General features: G+C 39.7%; 1 protein-coding gene across 3 annotated transcripts; it reads right to left on the bottom strand.

Moving 5' to 3' along the window:
• Positions 1-987: 987 nt before the first annotated feature.
• brd2b (bromodomain containing 2b) lies at positions 988-15,898 on the bottom strand. Of its 3 annotated transcripts, none has more exons than XM_053487845.1 (12): positions 15,759-15,898; positions 12,090-12,381; positions 10,847-10,984; positions 10,460-10,607; positions 8,362-8,564; positions 7,011-7,448; positions 6,644-6,772; positions 6,235-6,531; positions 5,879-6,123; positions 4,700-5,019; positions 4,441-4,566; positions 988-2,813 (listed from the first exon to the last, which is right to left on the bottom strand). In XM_053487845.1, the coding sequence occupies exons 1-12, from the start codon at positions 15,788-15,790 to the stop codon at positions 2,677-2,679; spliced, it is 2,505 nt and encodes an 834-aa protein (XP_053343820.1). In that variant the 5' UTR covers positions 15,791-15,898; the 3' UTR covers positions 988-2,676. The 3 variants fall into 3 exon arrangements, with proteins under 3 accessions (XP_053343820.1, XP_053343821.1, XP_053343822.1); XM_053487846.1 differs by having other exon boundaries at positions 988-2,810; XM_053487847.1 differs by having other exon boundaries at positions 12,090-12,378; positions 15,759-15,891.
• Positions 15,899-18,445: the final 2,547 nt, after the last annotated feature.

Raw genomic sequence — 18,445 nt, 5'->3', positions numbered from 1 at the left:
TACAGGGTAAAACATTATACCCAGTATTGTTTATGCCATTGGGGCAGCTCTGCCCCCTTTAAACATGACTCCACTAGACCTCTGAAGGTATCTTGCACCAGGATGTTGGTCTACATGGATCAAACTTGTTTGTTTGGTGCATCTTATGGGTGCTTGTTCGGACTGGGATCTAGGAAGTTATGGAGGCCAAGTTAGAAAGGATACTTGGGCTCTTTGGCTGCTGGGTCCCAATGCATGGCAGCCTGTGATACTGTCGGCAAAGATCAAGCAGTCTTCGTAGGAAAAATGGAGTCTTGCATAGTGCAGATCATGAAAATCAAGTCCAATTTGATTTCTGTGTTAAACTAACCCTGGGTTTTAGGACATACAGGACAGGAAGTCCCCGACTTACGGATGCACATTCATAAGTCGGATTTGTCTGACAGAAATGAGTCGCATATGCCTTGTCCCCTTTCCCCCACACTGCCATCATGTGGCCAAAAACCATAACTGTACCTAGGGTAAATTAATCTCTCAGTAAAATGTAAGTGTTATCTCCACGCCTTTAAATCACAAGGGGAATCTTGGACGCCATTTTGTTTTCCACTGTATTGGACTGTGAACTCTTGAGGATTTTTTAAATTATTCACCAGTCGGACAGCTTTACAGGACAGAAATTTTCTATCATCAGTGCACTGCATTGTCTATTTTTTGTACAATATACTTAAGCTACTTGCGCAATTTGTTTAAATCAATGAATGTTTGTATCTGCAGAAATTTGTAACTCGAATGTGCGCAAGTCAGGGCCTACATGGGAAATCTTTTTTTAGTACACACAAATCTGCACATCTACTACATAAACTACGATACACAATCTGTATTGAAAAGCAATATCAAATATCCTTTTTATCGCCCCCATCATTAGAGCAGGGTCAGATCATTATGCGAGTGTAAAACCTCTTGAGAAATTTATTCTCCCCCCCCAAAAAAAGACACACACACACAACATTTCTCAGGTCAGTTGGCATACATGTATTCACACCCAAATAAAACCAAACTAAATATACAATTCAAAGACCATATAATTTTTTTTTTTTTTTTTTAAATATAAATATCGCAGGAACGGAATGTTGCGTCTGTGCAGCTACATGGGTCACAACAACCGGGTGGTACTCCTTACATTCAGGAAACAAAAACAGGTTTAAAAGGATGAGAGTTGATACAAAAAGAAAGAAGAAGGAAAAAGCAGAATAATGATCTGAGGAGGTTATATACAATAAACTCTCCATCGTTTTCATGCACTGGCTTTTTTTTTGTTTTCCTTTTTGCTTCCCCAACTACCCCCCTTTCTCTCAATTCCTTCTGAAATAATCATTTCGACCCTGACAAATGAAAAAGCTCAAACTTCAGGCATCACATTTTCAAAAGTGGATTTGTGTTTTTGAATGTCACCTAAAGCAGCACGATGAACGCTAGCACTGACTAGATGCTAAATGGGGAAAAACTTTTAGCTAAGCACTGCAGAACTGAGGGTCAGGGTAACATGTGATTATTATCATCATCATCACGCACTCGATATTGGCCTTGTTAGCAAATCCAGGTAAGATAACGGGACAAATAAGAACAAACTTCAGCTTGAGACCTGTACTTGATGATGTAAAAACATTAAAATGAACCGGAAAAAAAACCTTAAAAAAAAAAAAGAAAGAAAATTAAAGGTGCGGTCAGCGACTCCGCATCGTGTCTTGTGTCTTACGCGATAAACACGTTAACTGATTTCTGCATGAGGGATCCTAAGCTATTTCTCAAAACAATTATAAAGCCTCCACAATTAAGCCACACTTAAAATGTGCTCGAATTTATGTTTTAAGACCGTTAACTTTAAACTAAAATTCGCAGACTGCACCTTTAATTAGTTTTTTTTAAACACATAACGGGTCACTGGAATAATCGCACTGAATAACCTTGAGTACTAGTTACACTATTTTTTTTTCTTCCAATGGACGGTTCTCACTTTGGCTAATCATTACACACAAAAAGCAAAACTCGAGCAGCATGGTCAACCATGAACTCTTGATCTTCAGAAATCCTGTCAAATGTTTTTGCTTTCTGATTTAATCGTAAAAGCACGACGAAAAAGCTCTGTTCTAATATTCTATATGAAAAAAAAGTTAAATTGCTTTTCTTGCTTCAAATTAAGGCAGATTGAGATTTAAGGTAGGTGTCAAATGTTGCGGTTTAGCGAAACTGAAATTGGTTTTTGTTTTGTTTTTTCAACCGAGCTTTAAATCCACAACGAATGACAGAAAACTCGTACATGACAGACTAGACTCCAGCGCAGATTTCTATGTCCACATGACCTCCCACTATGGGCACGTTTATAAAAGTCTTCTTTATGAAAGAAAAATTAATCCAACACAGTCTGTACATCGTTAACAAACATGTCTCAAAAACACGCTTTTGGGAATCTGTCGTTGTTGCACATGAAAGTGTGTCCTAGGGATGATACAGTTTGTTTACTTTTTTTTTTTTTTCATTTAATAATTTTTTTTCCTTTCGTGTCCATTTCTTTTCATTCTCCTTCTTATGATTTCTGGATCACCCACAAAGCTCCAGTCCAGTCCTCCCAGAATTCATCCTGACAGGATTTTAGGACATGGTGTCGTCATGCCACGGCACGGTGGTAACCATGGATGATCACCTGGAGTCAGAGTCACTGGTGTCTGAGGAAGAGGAGTCAGAGGAAGAGGAAGAGGAGTCGGAGCTGGAGCTGCTGGCGCTCAGGCGACCGGCGGGCATGGGGTGAGGTTCTGTGCTCACGCTGGCCTTCTCTGCTGTGGAGGGGAAGCAGAGACAGTTCACTTATCAACCTGTTCACTACATGTAGTACAACATAATAGTGGTGCAGTGTAACACTGTAATCAAGACATCGACCCTTCCTGTGCCAAACTGCTTTGAACTTTTTTTTTAACGTAGACTTTGAAGAAAAAGTTCAAGAAGTTCCTTTTTTTTTTTTTTAAAGTGACTCAGTGCCATGCTTGTATCAGTATAAGTAGTATACAATTTATCTGTTTAACAGAAATTTGTATACACCACTTTTTAAAAAATATAAAGAATCTGAATTGCTTGTAACATTTTATATGAATATTTTAAAAACTAACAGTTCTAAAAGAAAAAAAAAAAAATAAAAAAAATACTCGACAAGTGCTGCACAGAGATTTTTTTTTTTAACTCATCAGTTAAAAATTATATTAAGCCATTACATTATGCTCAATTAGGGGCGTGGCTGATTTGAGTGACAGCTGCATTACAGGGGTCCGTTCTTCGTACGTCGCTAACTTGGTTAGCAGGATTTGATTGTTGTGGATTTGTCCTGATCTCGGATTGTTCCGTTCTTCGATGCGCTTCTCGCATTTGCTGTCATAGAAACATGTTCGTTAGCTTGAACCTGCTCGGTAGCAGGTTTATTTCATGTAAACAGGATTTAGGCTGCGCTCCTGGCGGGTTATGATTGGTTGAAATGGCGAGGTCACTCGGCGGGGGGCATTTCAGCGCATAACGTGTGTTACAACAAAAAAAGTTGAGGCGCTCTTTTTCCATTTCATCAACCAATCAAAGGGGTTGTGATCAGTGTTTCTACTGTCGATGCATATCGCCTTTTAAACCAACGCACGAACGCGCAATAATCCTAGACAACTTAATCCAGCTCTACTAATCATCAACAACAGGTGTGCTCGAAGAACCAACTTAGCCAGATTGTAATTAGCACAATGATCTCATCTTAGATGCGTCAACTCATCTTGGATGTTTCAAGCACCGTACAAAGAACGGACCCCTGGTGTCTCCTATACATCACTTAAGCCAACTGGAATTCAGTAGTACGTTAACTTACTACCAGAAATGTGGGCGTCAACACGGGACATCAAACGCATTAGCATCTAAATAAACGTTAACCGCCATCGCATTATAGATAAGCTAAAGTTAAGCCTGAGGGTGGTAACCGAGTTAGATAAAGGGGGCTACACCCAACAGCAGGCCCATTTATGGATTAACCGGGGGTCTGGGTGGAGTCAGCTTCTGCCAGGATGGTGACAGAGCTCTTACAGATCTTATCTAAGGGTGATGTCACAAAACACAGGTTTTGTCCAGATCTTTTTAGTCAGAATAACTTCCAGTTATGATGTAGACGCCTCGAAGCTTCACTCATTTTTTATTTTGTTAGTTACAGTTCAGCATTTAAATACTGGAAATATTCCTGACTTGTCGGATATTAACTCACCATCACAACAAACCCATTCTCTTTAATTCTACAAACTACATACAAACCTGAGCTCTGATGGAGAGATGAAAAAGGAAGTGTAAAAGTATACACTTATTATTATGATCCTATTTTTGCCCAATGCCTTTGATCAAGACAAGAATCTACACTTCGCTCAAACAGAAGGATGAACAGGTCATTACCTTTGGGTTTCTGGGGCTTTTTGACAGAGTTGAGTTGTCCACTGACATCCTGCAGTCTTCTCTCCAGCTCCCTCCTCTTCTCCAAAGCCAGTTCCTCACGTGACTTCCCACCGGCTGGTTTCATCACTACACACACAAATATACAGTGTCATGGTTGTGGCTATTTGATGCTCACTCACATTTACAATCTCAGATTTAAGAAAAAATTTACAAAAAAGAGATTAAGACGGAGAAACACAGGGCGATTTTTAAATCTTACCGTAAGGTTTCCTTGGCTTTTTGCGCAAGCAGCTGGTGACGTAGCTCTCGAGTTCACGCAGTGTGGACGGTTTGAGCGTCTCGAAGTCGATCTCGATCTCCTCGGGGTTGGTGTCGCGCAGCGAGGGCTCGCGGGACTGGATGATGTGCACGACGCGGCCCAGCTTGTCACCCGGCAGCTTGTTGATGTCGAGGCTGAGCTGCCGCTTGGCGTCGTAGCTCATAGGGAGACCGTCCTCTTCCTCCTCGGAGTCGTACTGCGGAATCGGCGGAGCTGGAGGCGTGAAGCGAGCTGCGGCTGCTAAAGACTTCTTAGTCGTCCTGAGAAGCAAAGTTTAACAGCTGTTATTTAAAAAAATAAATATGACGTGGCAATATTGCACAAAACAATGAAGCTTAGTTACTTAAATTTTAAATATTCAAATTAACAAACCTAAACATAAAAATATAAATAAATACAATTTAAATATTAGGAAATTATTTTTTTTTGTATTGTATAGCATGTTAAAAGAACAAAATATATTGAAAAAAAATAGAACGGAAAAGAAACTAAAACTATTTAAAACTAAAACATTTCTCATCTTATTTTAGTATTTTCGCATAATTCTTATCAGTAATGTCAAAGATAAAGGTTTATTCATATTTATATAATTTTTTTGTATTTTAAATGATTGAAAAAATATTTTATCATAAACATAAAAAATTTACAAATTAATAGTAAAAATAGTGCGAAGAAGTTAACTTCAGATAAAATAGATTACAAAATTAAAAATAAAGAAAAAATGCTAAAAAACATGGATTAAATGTAAAAATTAGAAACAAAACAAAAAGTAGATTTACTTAAAATACAAAAAATACAAATATTAACAAGAATAAATAATTTGTAAAAAAAAAAAAAAAAAAAAAAGTGTAATGCAGTTACTTAAAATTTACAAAAACACTGCAAAATTAAAAACTGTTATAAAAACACTACGAACAAATAAATATTATAAATAATAAATAAACCAACTATGATAAAAATAATTTTCCCCAAACACGATGTCTGAAATTGCGGACATAAATGTGCAGATTATTAAGAAATCAGAAAAAATTATGAGAACTCATTCAGATGCGTGCAGAACGTCAACTCTGCTTAGTGATTAGTTTTAGCGCTGAATGAAGAGAAGATCACAAGTCTTACTTGTTGCTCTTGCTGTTCTTCTTGGCAGGAGCCTTCTTGCTCTGAGTGGGCATGGACGCCACCTTGTTAGATTTGCTCTTGGGCACTTTGGTTACTTTCTCCCGCACCCTCTCGTTGCTCCGGCCTCCTTTGCGTTTCTCTGGCTTCTTCTTCTTCTTCTTGTCCTTCTTCTTTTCGCGCTTCTTCTTGGGTTTGATGATGGGGCCGGACGAGAGCGCGGCTAACTGCTCGTGCACCGCGCGCAGCTGCAAAGGAAACGGACGGCGTCGGTTAGTCATAGATATACATCTGATCGGTCAAAGATAATAGAGTGGAGACGAGTGTGCGTGTGTAAGAGACAGTAAGCGTCCATGTACCTGAGTGCAGACTTGGTCCTGTAGCTGGGCCAGGCGCTGCGCTCTCTCCTCCTCGCTGTCCGAGCTCGGGCTGCTTTCACTGCTCGGCTCACTGTCGCTGCTTGACTCGCTTTCTGATGAGGACGAAGGAGAGGATGACGATGACGAAGACGAGGAGGACGAAGAGGATGAGGAGGAGTGTTGCAGTCCCATCAGGCCCACGTTGCGACCCAGAGAGGTCGGCGCCAAACCTTCTTCCTCGTCCTCTTCCTCCAGGACCTCGTCAGGCATCTTCGCAAAACGGAATTCGAACACGTCCTGAAAAAAAAGCAAAAATATTTTTTTCAAAATGAGGTTTGGTTAAAAATCTGCTTAACCGGTGTTAGGACTTGGAGCGATAAGTTAACAGTGTGCGTGTGTGAGTGCGCACCTGCAGTCTGCGTGCCATGGACACGACGTCATGCTCGGGTGGATTGTACTTATAGCAGTTTGAGAACATGAGCCTGACGTCAGCGCTAAACTCCTGAGAGTCCCTGTACTCCCGCTCGTCCATCTTCCTCTGAGACATAAAAAGAAAAAATTGAAAAAACTTTTTATCACAATATGATAAAGGCGTTCGTTTATTAAACATTAACCTGGGAAGTTATTTTTCTTAGTGTATACTTTCAAGTTTAGAAAAGACATTCATAGCCTCCTAAAAAAAATTTCAATATGGATTTTATTTTTTTGGCTTTTACTCTGCACACTTTAAATCAGCTCTTAAAAATCCGACCCTAAGTTAACCGCCGGGAACGGACCTTGATGGTGCTGAGGTCCATGGGGTGTTTGATGATGAGGTGGTAGTCGTGCAGGCCGAGCAGCGAGGCGTCGACGGGTTTGTAGAACGGCCAGGCGTAGGCCGCATGCTTCTTGCTCAGCAGCTCCTTTAGGATGGAGCTGCAGTAGCGCAGCTGGCCGCTCAGCTTGGTGCGGTGCCGCGGCGCGCTCTTCGGCCTCGCCAGCTCGGGTAGGTCTTTACGCGGGGGTTTGATGGGACGCCGCGGCACGGATCGGCCCATGACGGGCTGCAGGTGCACGGGCTCGCTCACGCCTATGCCGCATGTCAGGCTGGGGACTGGGGAGAGCGAGAGAGCGCCGCGACCCTTACCCATGCCCATCGCACGGCCGGGAGGGGGCACGGGGAAACCTGTGGTGCTCGGGGTGGTGGTGTCCGCTTTGCGCTTCACACCTTTCTTCTGTGGAGTGACAAAAAAAAAAAAAAAAAAAAAAAAAAAAAAAAAAACTGTATATATAAACCAGAATTATAAAATAATAAAGTAATATTGTCCCATTTTCGATTGAACCTGATTTTCACTTCCAGTTCAAGTCAAGCAGTTTTGAACTAAACAAATACAGATAGGACAAGAAGTCGCAGTTTTTTTTTTTTATTCGACTTGAATTTTTAACATTATTTTTTTTTGCTGACTGGATCTGTGAGCGGTCCACAGCAGCAGCAGCGACAGGATCTGGCTAATAAACAACAGAAGTGACACCACATACACTTCCTTATCTAATCTTTCAGGCCTTATTTTACACAATAACGCTCACCACGATGAGAGAGAACTGACTGCAACTTTTGCTTCTTTAAACGCAACAGAAATAAAGGGTTCAATTCTGTTTTTGGTCAAGTAGAGATGGCTGTAAACGTAAGATGATGTGTTTGATTAATTTATATGAAGGTTTTTCAAAATAAATTTTCCGAGGTAAAACAGGTTTTAAAAAAATTCACGAGAGGCGTTATTTATAAAATCATGAAAAACATGCACATGTGCACAAATGCTGAGAATTAACGTTATGCCATTTAAATGTCACTTTCGCACACTGTGACTGTTTTTAGTTCCTTTACTTCCTTAATAACTGCAAGCGGAATTATGACAGAAACAGGCATGATTGTAGAAAACTAACCAACTCCCCCTTGTGACTGAAAGGCGTACCCCTGACATAAAAAAGTTGCAACAATGCCTGTGACCCGAATAAAATCTATTGCAAGTCGCAACCCAGTGTTTAAGAAACAATGATTTCTACCACAGCATTTTCATACTACAGTATGTGTGTGTGTGTGTGTGTGTGTGTGTGTGTGTGTGTGTGTGTGTGTGTGTGTGTCAGTACCTTTGCGGTGGGCTGTGTGGGGGGCAGAGTCATGAGGGCAGGAGGGGGAGGAGGAGGAGGAAGAGGAGGAAGTGGAGGTCCGGGTTTACTGAGCATCATGTGAGGAGAGCCTGAAAACCGTGAGTCCGGGGTGTCGGGAGATGAGGGCGAGTAAGCCGATTGAGACACAGCTGGGACCTGCTGAGCTACACTTAGACCTGCACCTGAGAGAGAGAAAGAGAGAGAGACTTATTATTAACAGAGTAATTTAAGAGTACAAAGCATTTAACTCCAAAATAATTTCAGTCTAATAAAAAAAAAAAATTGTTATATAATTATTAAAAAAAAAAAAAAAAAAAAAAAAAAAAAAGTATAACAGAACACCGATAACATACTAAGAATGCTGTGTGACGTCGTCTTTCACATCATCAAACAAAGACGTTATATTATTCAGTGTTTAAAGACAGGACAAAATACTGCCCTTGCAAATCTTAAACACTTAAATCGGTTTATTATTAGTTTATCAACCATGGAGGAATCATAAAATACACAAATATAATCTAAACAAATTCAACAATAAATGCCAAAAAATTAAATAAAAACCCCAATGGGAGAGTTAAATTATGGAGGAAACGTAAAGGAACATCGAAGACGTATCAACTGCTGACTGGAAACTGAAACACAACTGGATACAATACAACTCCAAAAGGGACGACGAATAAACAAACAAGCGAATCAAACAAACATACTGTCTAATTATAACCCCATTATGAACAAGGTGGGAAGAGGTTCGTACAGTCTGCTGAGTAGTTAATATTAGATTAGATTACATGATGTAATCTGCAGTATTCAGGTTGGTTGTCACATCTATAGCAATGAGACTGATGCTTAATAATTAGTTTATTGCAGTTCTGAAACCATTATCATCCCATCATCCATCCCATGTGACCTCCTGAGGCAAACCTGATTAGCTTTGTTTGGAACACTTACTGAATAAATGGTTGAAACATAGAAAATTCCTAACAATACCTTCTTCTGTGGCCTGAAACAGTAAGGTTTTATTTAGCAATCGCATCACTTTCAGTTTAATAACAGCAGCCCTGATAAACTGAGCCCCGAATTCATTTATTTACAGATCGTTCCCGACTTACGAACAAGTTCCGTTCTGGGAGTACGTTTGTAACTCAGATTGGTTCTCAAGTCAAAGTGAGTCTTATACGCGAATCCACAATGTAACGCATAACAATCCACTTGACTCTGTCCCCTTTCACCACAACTGTAACCGCGCCTTAAGGAACGTAATGTAACAGTATTGTCTCTGCGCTTTTAAATCACGAGGTGAATCTCAGACGCAATTTTGTCTTAGAGCTGTTTTCCACTGTGTTGGACTGTAAACTCTGTATTGTTGAGGATTTTCCGAAATCAGGGATTATTCACCATCAGGAAAGACATTTTCCATTATCGTGCTCCTGGATTGAATCACTTAAACTGGTGAGGCCGACTCACCGTCCCCAAACAAACACACAAACAATATATCGGACTTTAGACATATTATATATTCACCTACACACTGAAAATCTTGTATATAATCGTATATAATTGTAAATAATGGTATCTGGTGCACTGCAGTGTTTTCTTTTTGTGCAATACATGTGAGCTTCTTCCACGGTTTCGCATTTGCGGAAATTAGTAACTCAGATGTTCAGGGACTACCTGTTTTTATTTTAAACCAATGCGAATGTGCGAGCCGATGTTGACGTTAGTCAGAGCTTGAAGTGACATCATTTTCAATCTTTGCACACTGTAAAATACAAAAGTAGAAAGAAAAAAAAGGAAAACAGCATTGAAGAGGCGTTTTATTTGCCTTATTCCCGCCCACAGTTGGACGCCAGGATTTACAATGGGCATGAATAGGCATTTTAGAAATTGTTTGTTTCCAGGGACATAAAATATGCAGGCCAAAAGAATTTTATTATTTAATTCATAATTTCATGCCCACATGGACGGTCATCTTGCTCCTGTGAGTAAATTGTTACACCATTTTTTTTTATATGGTTCCTTTATAACAAACGAAACACAAGTTCATTTTTTGACAACACATATATACTCGTGTCCTCACCTCTTCCCCGTCGGGATTTGCCGGTCTTGAACGCTCGTCCCCTGGGTGCAGGAGGGGGCAACTCGATCTCCTCCTGGGGCATCTGAGCCACCTTCTGCAGAAAAACCTTCTCCAGAGACTGGGCCATCAGGACGATGTCGTCAGTGGGCTACGTCACAAATCACACAGTATATTTAACTTCCATTCTACAACTGATCTGTTCTGGGTTTTCGATTAGAGAGAAAGAAGCTGCACGGAAGTCAGCTCAAAGTCCCTGAATAATTAACCCGTGCTGCACTGGGGAAAATACAATGAGTCAGCACGGCTCCATGGTAACCCCTGTAGGGGTTTCCCATTTGTGTGTGTGCGAGTGTGTGTGTGTGTGTGTGTAAAAGAGTGTGAACTCACCTTGTTGTAGATGTAGCAGTTGGTGAACATGGTGTTGAAGTCCTGGATGCACTCGCTGGCGCTGCGGTAGTAGTTGTTCTCCAGCCGTCTTTTGATGGTCCCCATGTCCATGGGCTGCTTGATGATCTTGTGGTAGTCCTGGGATGGAAAATATACCGTTATAGAAGCAGTTCCTGGTCCGTTATCTAGTTTCATGCTCAAATATAAGCAATCAATCTGCAATAGTATATTTGATCGGTCAATCTTACAGCCGCCAGTCAACGCAATAAAAAGGATTTGTTTTCGTTTACTTACTAAGTTTGTTTACCCTCATGCCAACAACAACAGTAAAAAAAAAAAAAACTGATAAAAAATTTTAACCTGACAAATCAGCAAACAATCACCAAGTTTTTGGACAAAGTAATGAAACAAAAATAATTCTTCGGACACATCCTCGACACATCGTCGTGTGAAACTGTCCTCGCTAATAGCTTCAGGATCGGAAGACAATTGTTTTGGTGACAGAAGCTTCCAGAGATGACCAGAGAATATACAATACAAAACAAAATAAGAAAAAAATAATACATTTATTCAGGGGTCTGAACGGAAAAACGAAACAGTGCCCAGTTATACCAGGGGTCTGAGTGGGGGAAAAACAACTAATTCCCCAGTTATTCCAGGGGTCTGAGTGAGGAAACAAAACAAAGTCCCCATTTATACCAGAAATCTGAATAGAAAAACAACAGTCCCCGTTATACCAGGGGTCTGGTTATCCCAGGGGTCTGAGTTGGGAAAAACGACAAAGTCCCCAGTTATACCAGGGATCCGGCCACTTAGCGGCCCATGCTGGAAGTATTAAGTGTGGGTTCCCGGGGGCTGGCTGGTGTCGTGAACAAGTTTTGAGCAACTCCTACGACAGTTCCATAACCTAGCCGGCAGTCTGTTTGATTCAAGTTATTTGCTCGTATCAAAATGCTTTGTATGCCAATGCAAATTTCTCACAAGATTTAAATTCTTTGAAAATTTGTAAGTCAACATTCCATACAAATGTCATTGTCATTTGACGAGAGGAAAAAAATTGCAAATGCAACGAGTAAACAGTAAATCTTGGCACATCTGCTTGCTGTTTAATGGCGAGGGTTAATTACGCAGTATTTTCATTTTGCGTGTTGTTCACTGTATTTATCACTTTCCTTCCAGATTTGTCGGACTTTAAGCGCGATTTCAACAACGTCCTGTAGTACCGTAAGAAGCGGACACTCACGGGCAAGTTGAGGCGGACGGCGTCCACGGGCTCGTGAAAGGGCCAAGCGAAGTGGTGCCGCCACAGCGCCTTCGTCATCACCTTCTGGAGGTACTGCAGCTGGTTAGTGATGCGGCCCGGCCTGCTCGGGTCCTTCACCGGGAGGTGCTGCGAGGGCGGCGGCCCCGCTATGGGTGTGGGTGCGAGCGGCAGGCCAGGGCCTTCGAAACCCTCATAGAGTAGAGAGGGTTTGCGGATGCGTTTGCCCGGGTTGGCTGCGCTTGACTCCATGGCGCCCGTCATGACAGACCTGCTGCAGAGAAAGAGAGAGAGAGAGAATAAGTTTTAGGTTTGGATGTTGCTGGAGCATAAAAATTTGCACGTATGCCAATGTATACATAACATGCAGTCTCTGTACCACTTCCTCATAGTGTACATAAAAAGCACATATACTATTAAATGCGTTAAGCAGGGTGATTCTGTTTCCTGTTAGATAATAATAATAAAAAATGAGCAAACCCGCAGTCCTGTCACACCATCACTACGATCTTAAACGCAAGCATCCGAGACTTCTCTTTTAGTTTAAAAATAAATAAATAAATAAATAAGAAATTAGTATGTCCTGACTTAAGCAAAAACTATTTTTTTTTTTAATTCCAAACACCAAACATAAAGGAAGTGCTGGTGTTAATACTGTCTGGAACGGTGCATAAGTGTGTAACCTGAGACAGAACTTCTAGTATGTTCTGTCTCCTAAAAACTCCATCACAGCTATTAGTCTGGCTTCTGAGTCCTGTTGAGGAACCTGATACTTCGGATTTGTTTCGGTATTCGGTTAGGTTCAGAAAAACAGAGCAGGCACTTAATAAAATTATTGGACAATTATAATTTTACCTCTTCATTTTTGTTTACTGAATAAAATACAGCCACATCAAGTGCTTACAGAGTACTTTGGCAGCTCAGATCTGCAATTAAAAAAGTCCCGCGTGACACACTCACAAAAAAAAGAATAATAATAATAAAAAAGAATAATAAATAAAACTGAATACTTGGCTCGTTTCAGACAATTAAAATTGATTCTGGGTCAAATCACCTTTTCACAAAAGTAGAGACTTAAACACACAACTGCCACCATCTGCACGTGTAAATATAAATGAGACATAAGTCAAATGTAACCCCAGTCTTCTACGACTCAGACTTGAAACATTAAAACAGAAGGTTGCATTTCAGTGTCCTACAAACCGAAACACTGTTTTGTTGACGAAACATGTTATTTGGGTTTAAACACGTGACGCAAGTTGAGTTGAGTCAGTTGTGAGGTATACAGTTTAAAGTGTTTGACCATCGCTGCACGATTACTAAAAAAAATAAAAAATCAAACTCACAATACGGACCCGGGCAATCATTCCATCGCGAAAGCCAGTGATTTATACCAGGTGTTATAGGCGTGGCCTGGAAAGTTATTTAGAATTGGTCAATAGTTCAATTCTGTTGGTTTATGGATATTTTATTATTTTAACAAAATAGAAAGCAGTAATCCATAGTGATGCTGTTAGTGTTATAATGGTTTAATTAGCAGTGACTATTACAAATAACAAGAAAATATAGCAAAAGAATGGAAAGTGATAGAGAAATGTTTTGTTATTTGTGCCATCCTGCCTTTTTTTTCAATGTTTTTTACAAGCGTAACATTATCTTTGACTAAATGTTTCTCTTATTATATATATATATATATATATATATATATATATATATATATATAAATATATAAATTATATATTATTATTCATGTTATTTTACTCCTCAAATTTTTTTACACTCCACTTCTTTGAGCTTTGGCAATACGAACATAGGACAAATCTGTCCCGTCAATAAAGCATCTTTGCTTTATCTGTGAATCTTGAGAGCACTGAATTTTATTACAAAAAAAAAAAAAAAAAAAAAAACACAACGAGAGCTTTTCTTTTTCAGGATCTGCTCAAAGAGCAACATTTATTATGAGAACTACATAAGAGTTGCAAGAAAAAAAGAAATCTATTTAAGCATTGCGATTATTTTGTGTGGCAATTCAGGTATAGCCAAACCTTTGACTGCAAATAGATTTTTGAAAATATATATATTTATATATTTACATTTCTATTTAAATGCTTAGAGGCAATAAAATAGTGCGGTTTCTCTACAATCCTATAGGTGATGCGATCTATACAAGTTACACCTTGGAAAGCAGGTACTGTTTGATCTGAGCAAAGTGTTTGTTTAGAATTGTAACTAAAAAGAAATTTTTTTTATTGTATCTCTAGATGTATAAAATTGTAACACTTTCAGAACTGCAAAACAGATTAAATCCTAGGCACCTAGGTATTGTGATAATACCCTATCAGTACGCTTCTGCTGATTCCTGTCCCTACTACGCAATATCTAGTAGCATGACTAGCTAAAGACTCTAAAGCCCCGCCTACTTTTCTTCTATTGGCTGATGGAAAGATTCCACAATGCCACCAAAAACGGTTTTGGCATCAGGTGTCCCTGTACTGTACTTGTATCTCCAACGTCACCTTACACAGAAACCAAAAAAAATCTAACTGGATGGATGATGCATAAATTTTGGCACCTCTGATCCAAGTCCTGGATTATATACTCCAGGTTTGTGCAAGCTGCTCAATTATAATTTCATAGCAGTTATTTGATGGATCGTACGACACATCAGATAAGAACTAAAAGATTTTAATGGTAACTGTCTGAGATATTAAGACACTTCAGGACATATGATTCAGAAATTTATACACCCATACGGAGTTTATCATTTATACACTGTCTAAACCAGAAAGTAAGGTTACGTCTCATTTATTGGCCCCGCCCTTCACTTATTTGTAAACAACGCTAAATATTTGTAAACATGTCCATAAACAAAGCAAGCCAGTAACTCCATGTCACGTGATATTTCCTTTCCAGCTTGGTAAACACTCAGGATGTTAGCTTTACATTGCCCCATTGTGTGTATTCAACTTATAAACCTATTAAACCTATATCTGAAACATTCCTTAACTAGTTAACAAGTCAATATATTATTATATTACCCGATTATCACAATGTCAGTGTAGATATTTAGCTAACTTAGCTCTAACAGCTGTGTCAGTACTGCTCGTTTAGCTCGTAGTCACGTCCTAAATAGCGCGATCTCTCCTTTATCTAGTGCACTAGTTAGAACGCGAATGTGCGCGGTCATTTCGCCCTCTTTGTAGGGCGCGCACCAAGGAAGCTCGCAGTCGATTGGGATTCAACCAATAACGCGGCTAAAAGCAAACAACATGCCCAAAACGACTAAAAATAGACCTGGTTAAAATGGAAATGCCTTAATAAATATATAATGTAAAAATATATATTTATCGTACGGGTTATAATAAGAATTAAAAATTATTTTGTTTACACACGACTCCATTTAAACCGATTAAATCGCCATGGCTACGTCAATAAAACATCCGCTCAAAGTCTAAACAGCTAAATATTGTATATAAACACTCCATAAGGCGGTAAAAGCGATTATTATCAGCCCTATGTAGCGCCCTGTGATCACATGGAGCCATTTGGGACTGAGCCACTAAACAAGCCCGAGAGCCGCTTCGTCCTTTTGTGTTCGTCAATAAATTACTTCTGATAACTGCAATCTGAGGAAAAACTAGAAGCATTTACCTGTCAATAGACGGGTTGACCACCGCCTCCATGACGATAAACCGGGTTAAATAATTTTTATTTAAGCAATTTCTGTGTTTTTCTTTTTATGCGCGAGCTCGGTTTTATTGTCATTCACCGCTAGAGTCCAAGAAGCAAATGGCGCCTTTCGGTTTCCGCCCTCGAAGGTTTTAAATAGCAACCCCGTTTCAGCCTATCTCGTCACAGTCCCGCCTACCAGCTTCACATTTCATTGGCTGTCCCGACTGCCAATTAAAAAAAAAAAAAAAAACGAACACGCCTGCTTACACAATAGCGGAAGTTCGTCAGCAGTCGTTACTCAAACTCAAGGTTGTCCTCTAGAGGTTGTCACAGGAAACACACGCTAAACGCTAGCACTCGCCTCCGTTTTTTTTTTTTTTAAAGACGTTTCATAATGTTACATGAAGGTTGTCATGGAAACTTTGAAACAGCGTTCTGTTAAGGTTAAGGTTAAACCCAAAGGTTCAGATAAGGTATTATTGTCCCATAAACATTTCCATTCAGTTCTTTCATGGTCTCAGAACAGGAAGTTGGTTAAAATAGACATTTTTGCAATTACAAACTATAGTTCTGGAAATGTTCCTGTTACATTCATGGTCTAAATAGGAGGACGTTTGCCAAATACATATCACAAACTAACATTCCAAAAACATTCCCATAGCGTTCCTTCACGGCCTCTTCAAAGGTTTCCGTTTCCTGACAGGACATTATTAATCTGTTTATTCAAACATTACAAACAAAAGCCATATAACAAACAATACATTAACATGTTGGTTTAAAAGATGTTCCTTCTAACTTTAGGTGAACCATCCTGGGTTTAACCCAAGGTTCCTGTGGTGTCCAAATTATGTAGACCCACAGTGACACAGGTGTCACAAATTCAATTCAATTCAATTGTAATTGTTTAGCACTTTTAACAGTGGTCATAGTCGCAAAACAGCTTTACAAAATCCAGAGAAAATTACGGAATTGAGTATTCCATATACAGGATACATGTGTCTCCATGTGACGAGATCTCCAACCAGAAGCGGGGACAAGGATAAGTCAGACAGGTCCAGAGAGCAAAGGGGGTCTAGATCACTGGGAGCTCATAAGCATCATGTGTAGAGACAAAGAGAGAGAGAGCGGGATAGAGAGAGAGTCCATGTTCTGTAAAGTTCCTTATTCAGCTTTATCCTTGACTTTAACTCAAAGTACCTTAGTGGCATCTAATAAACATTTCACCATCCATCTAGGAACCTCTGTAGTCCAACTAGGGACAGTGGAGGCCAGTGGTGATTACCATTGTATTTATTCCCATTTCACAACCATGGTAGGCCCTCGAGTCAACATTCACACACTATGGGCAAATATGGGTACGGCAATTAGCCAAATCTGCATGTCTTTGGACTGTGGGAGGAAACCCGAGTACCCGAAAGAAATCCACCAGGGGGGAGAACATGCAGACATCACACACACCGACCCAAGGCAGGAAAACAAACCTGGACCCTGAACCCTGTACATAAATAAACATCCTGGTGCAATCAGTCTCTGAATTTGTGTACCCATGAGATCATTGCCATTCCCTTACATAACATTATTATCATGTTTAAAACAGGAACAGGATAATAGTGTCGTTCAATGATTGATCCTTCTAACGTTATGGGAAACATCCTGAGTTAATCTAAGGTTCCCATGAAACCTGAATCATAAGGACCCATGGTGACACAGGTGTCACAAACCATATAAATGTTCTGGAAAAGTTCTAATTCAGCTTTATCTTTGATTTTAACTCATAAAGTCTCTAAGAAACATCTAATAACTATCCATCCACCATCCATCCATCCATGCATCTTGGACCCTTTGTATTCCAACTAGGGACCATGGAGGCCTTTAGTGCTTACCATTGTATTTATTCACATTTTATGACTGTGGTAGGACCTTCGGTCAACATTCACATACTACAGGCAATTTTCTAACACCAATCAATCTAATCTGCATGTCTTAGGACTGTGGGAGGAAACCTGGAGTACCTGGAGGAAACTGAAAACTCCATGTACACAAACCCTGGGGCAGGAATCAAACCCGGACCCAGGAGGTGCAAGGCCACAGTGTTAAGTACTAAGTCACCATGTCATATAATAAACATCCTGGTGCAGACAGTCTCTGAATTTGTTTTCCATGAGATCGTTTCTAAAATGTGACAGAACTAACAAATGTACAAAGCTTGTTTTTTGTTACTTAAAGTACATTTCATCCTATTTAACAATTCTAATGGTTCAATAACATCTCATATTGTATATTTTATCTTGTTTGACTGCATTTCTTTAAAATAAAATAAAAAATCATACATCACATACAGGGATTTTTAGGGCTGCCCTCTGACCCCAGTCTACTAACAAATAGCTGGATATGTGAAGAATAAATAATTTCACTGTGCAGTAATGTATGTATGATGAATAAAAGCTGAACTTGGGTATAAAAAAAAAAAACTGAAATGCCTTGTGTCTTCAAAATGGGTTCCGTTTGGTCTGTGTTCCATCCCTCATCATTTCTCTTACAGGAGAAATGGGTCTGGGCTCTCGCAGGTTAAAGGTTATCAGAATGGTTGGGAAATGTACTGAGACATAATGAGAAAGGTGTATTTTTGCTAAGGAACCAAAACCCAACATCCTCCAATGCCAATA

Source organism: Clarias gariepinus, chromosome 26, assembly GCF_024256425.1.
Source record: "Clarias gariepinus isolate MV-2021 ecotype Netherlands chromosome 26, CGAR_prim_01v2, whole genome shotgun sequence".
Lineage (NCBI taxonomy): Eukaryota > Metazoa > Chordata > Actinopteri > Siluriformes > Clariidae > Clarias > Clarias gariepinus.
This window is presented reverse-complemented; position numbering and strand designations above follow the sequence as displayed.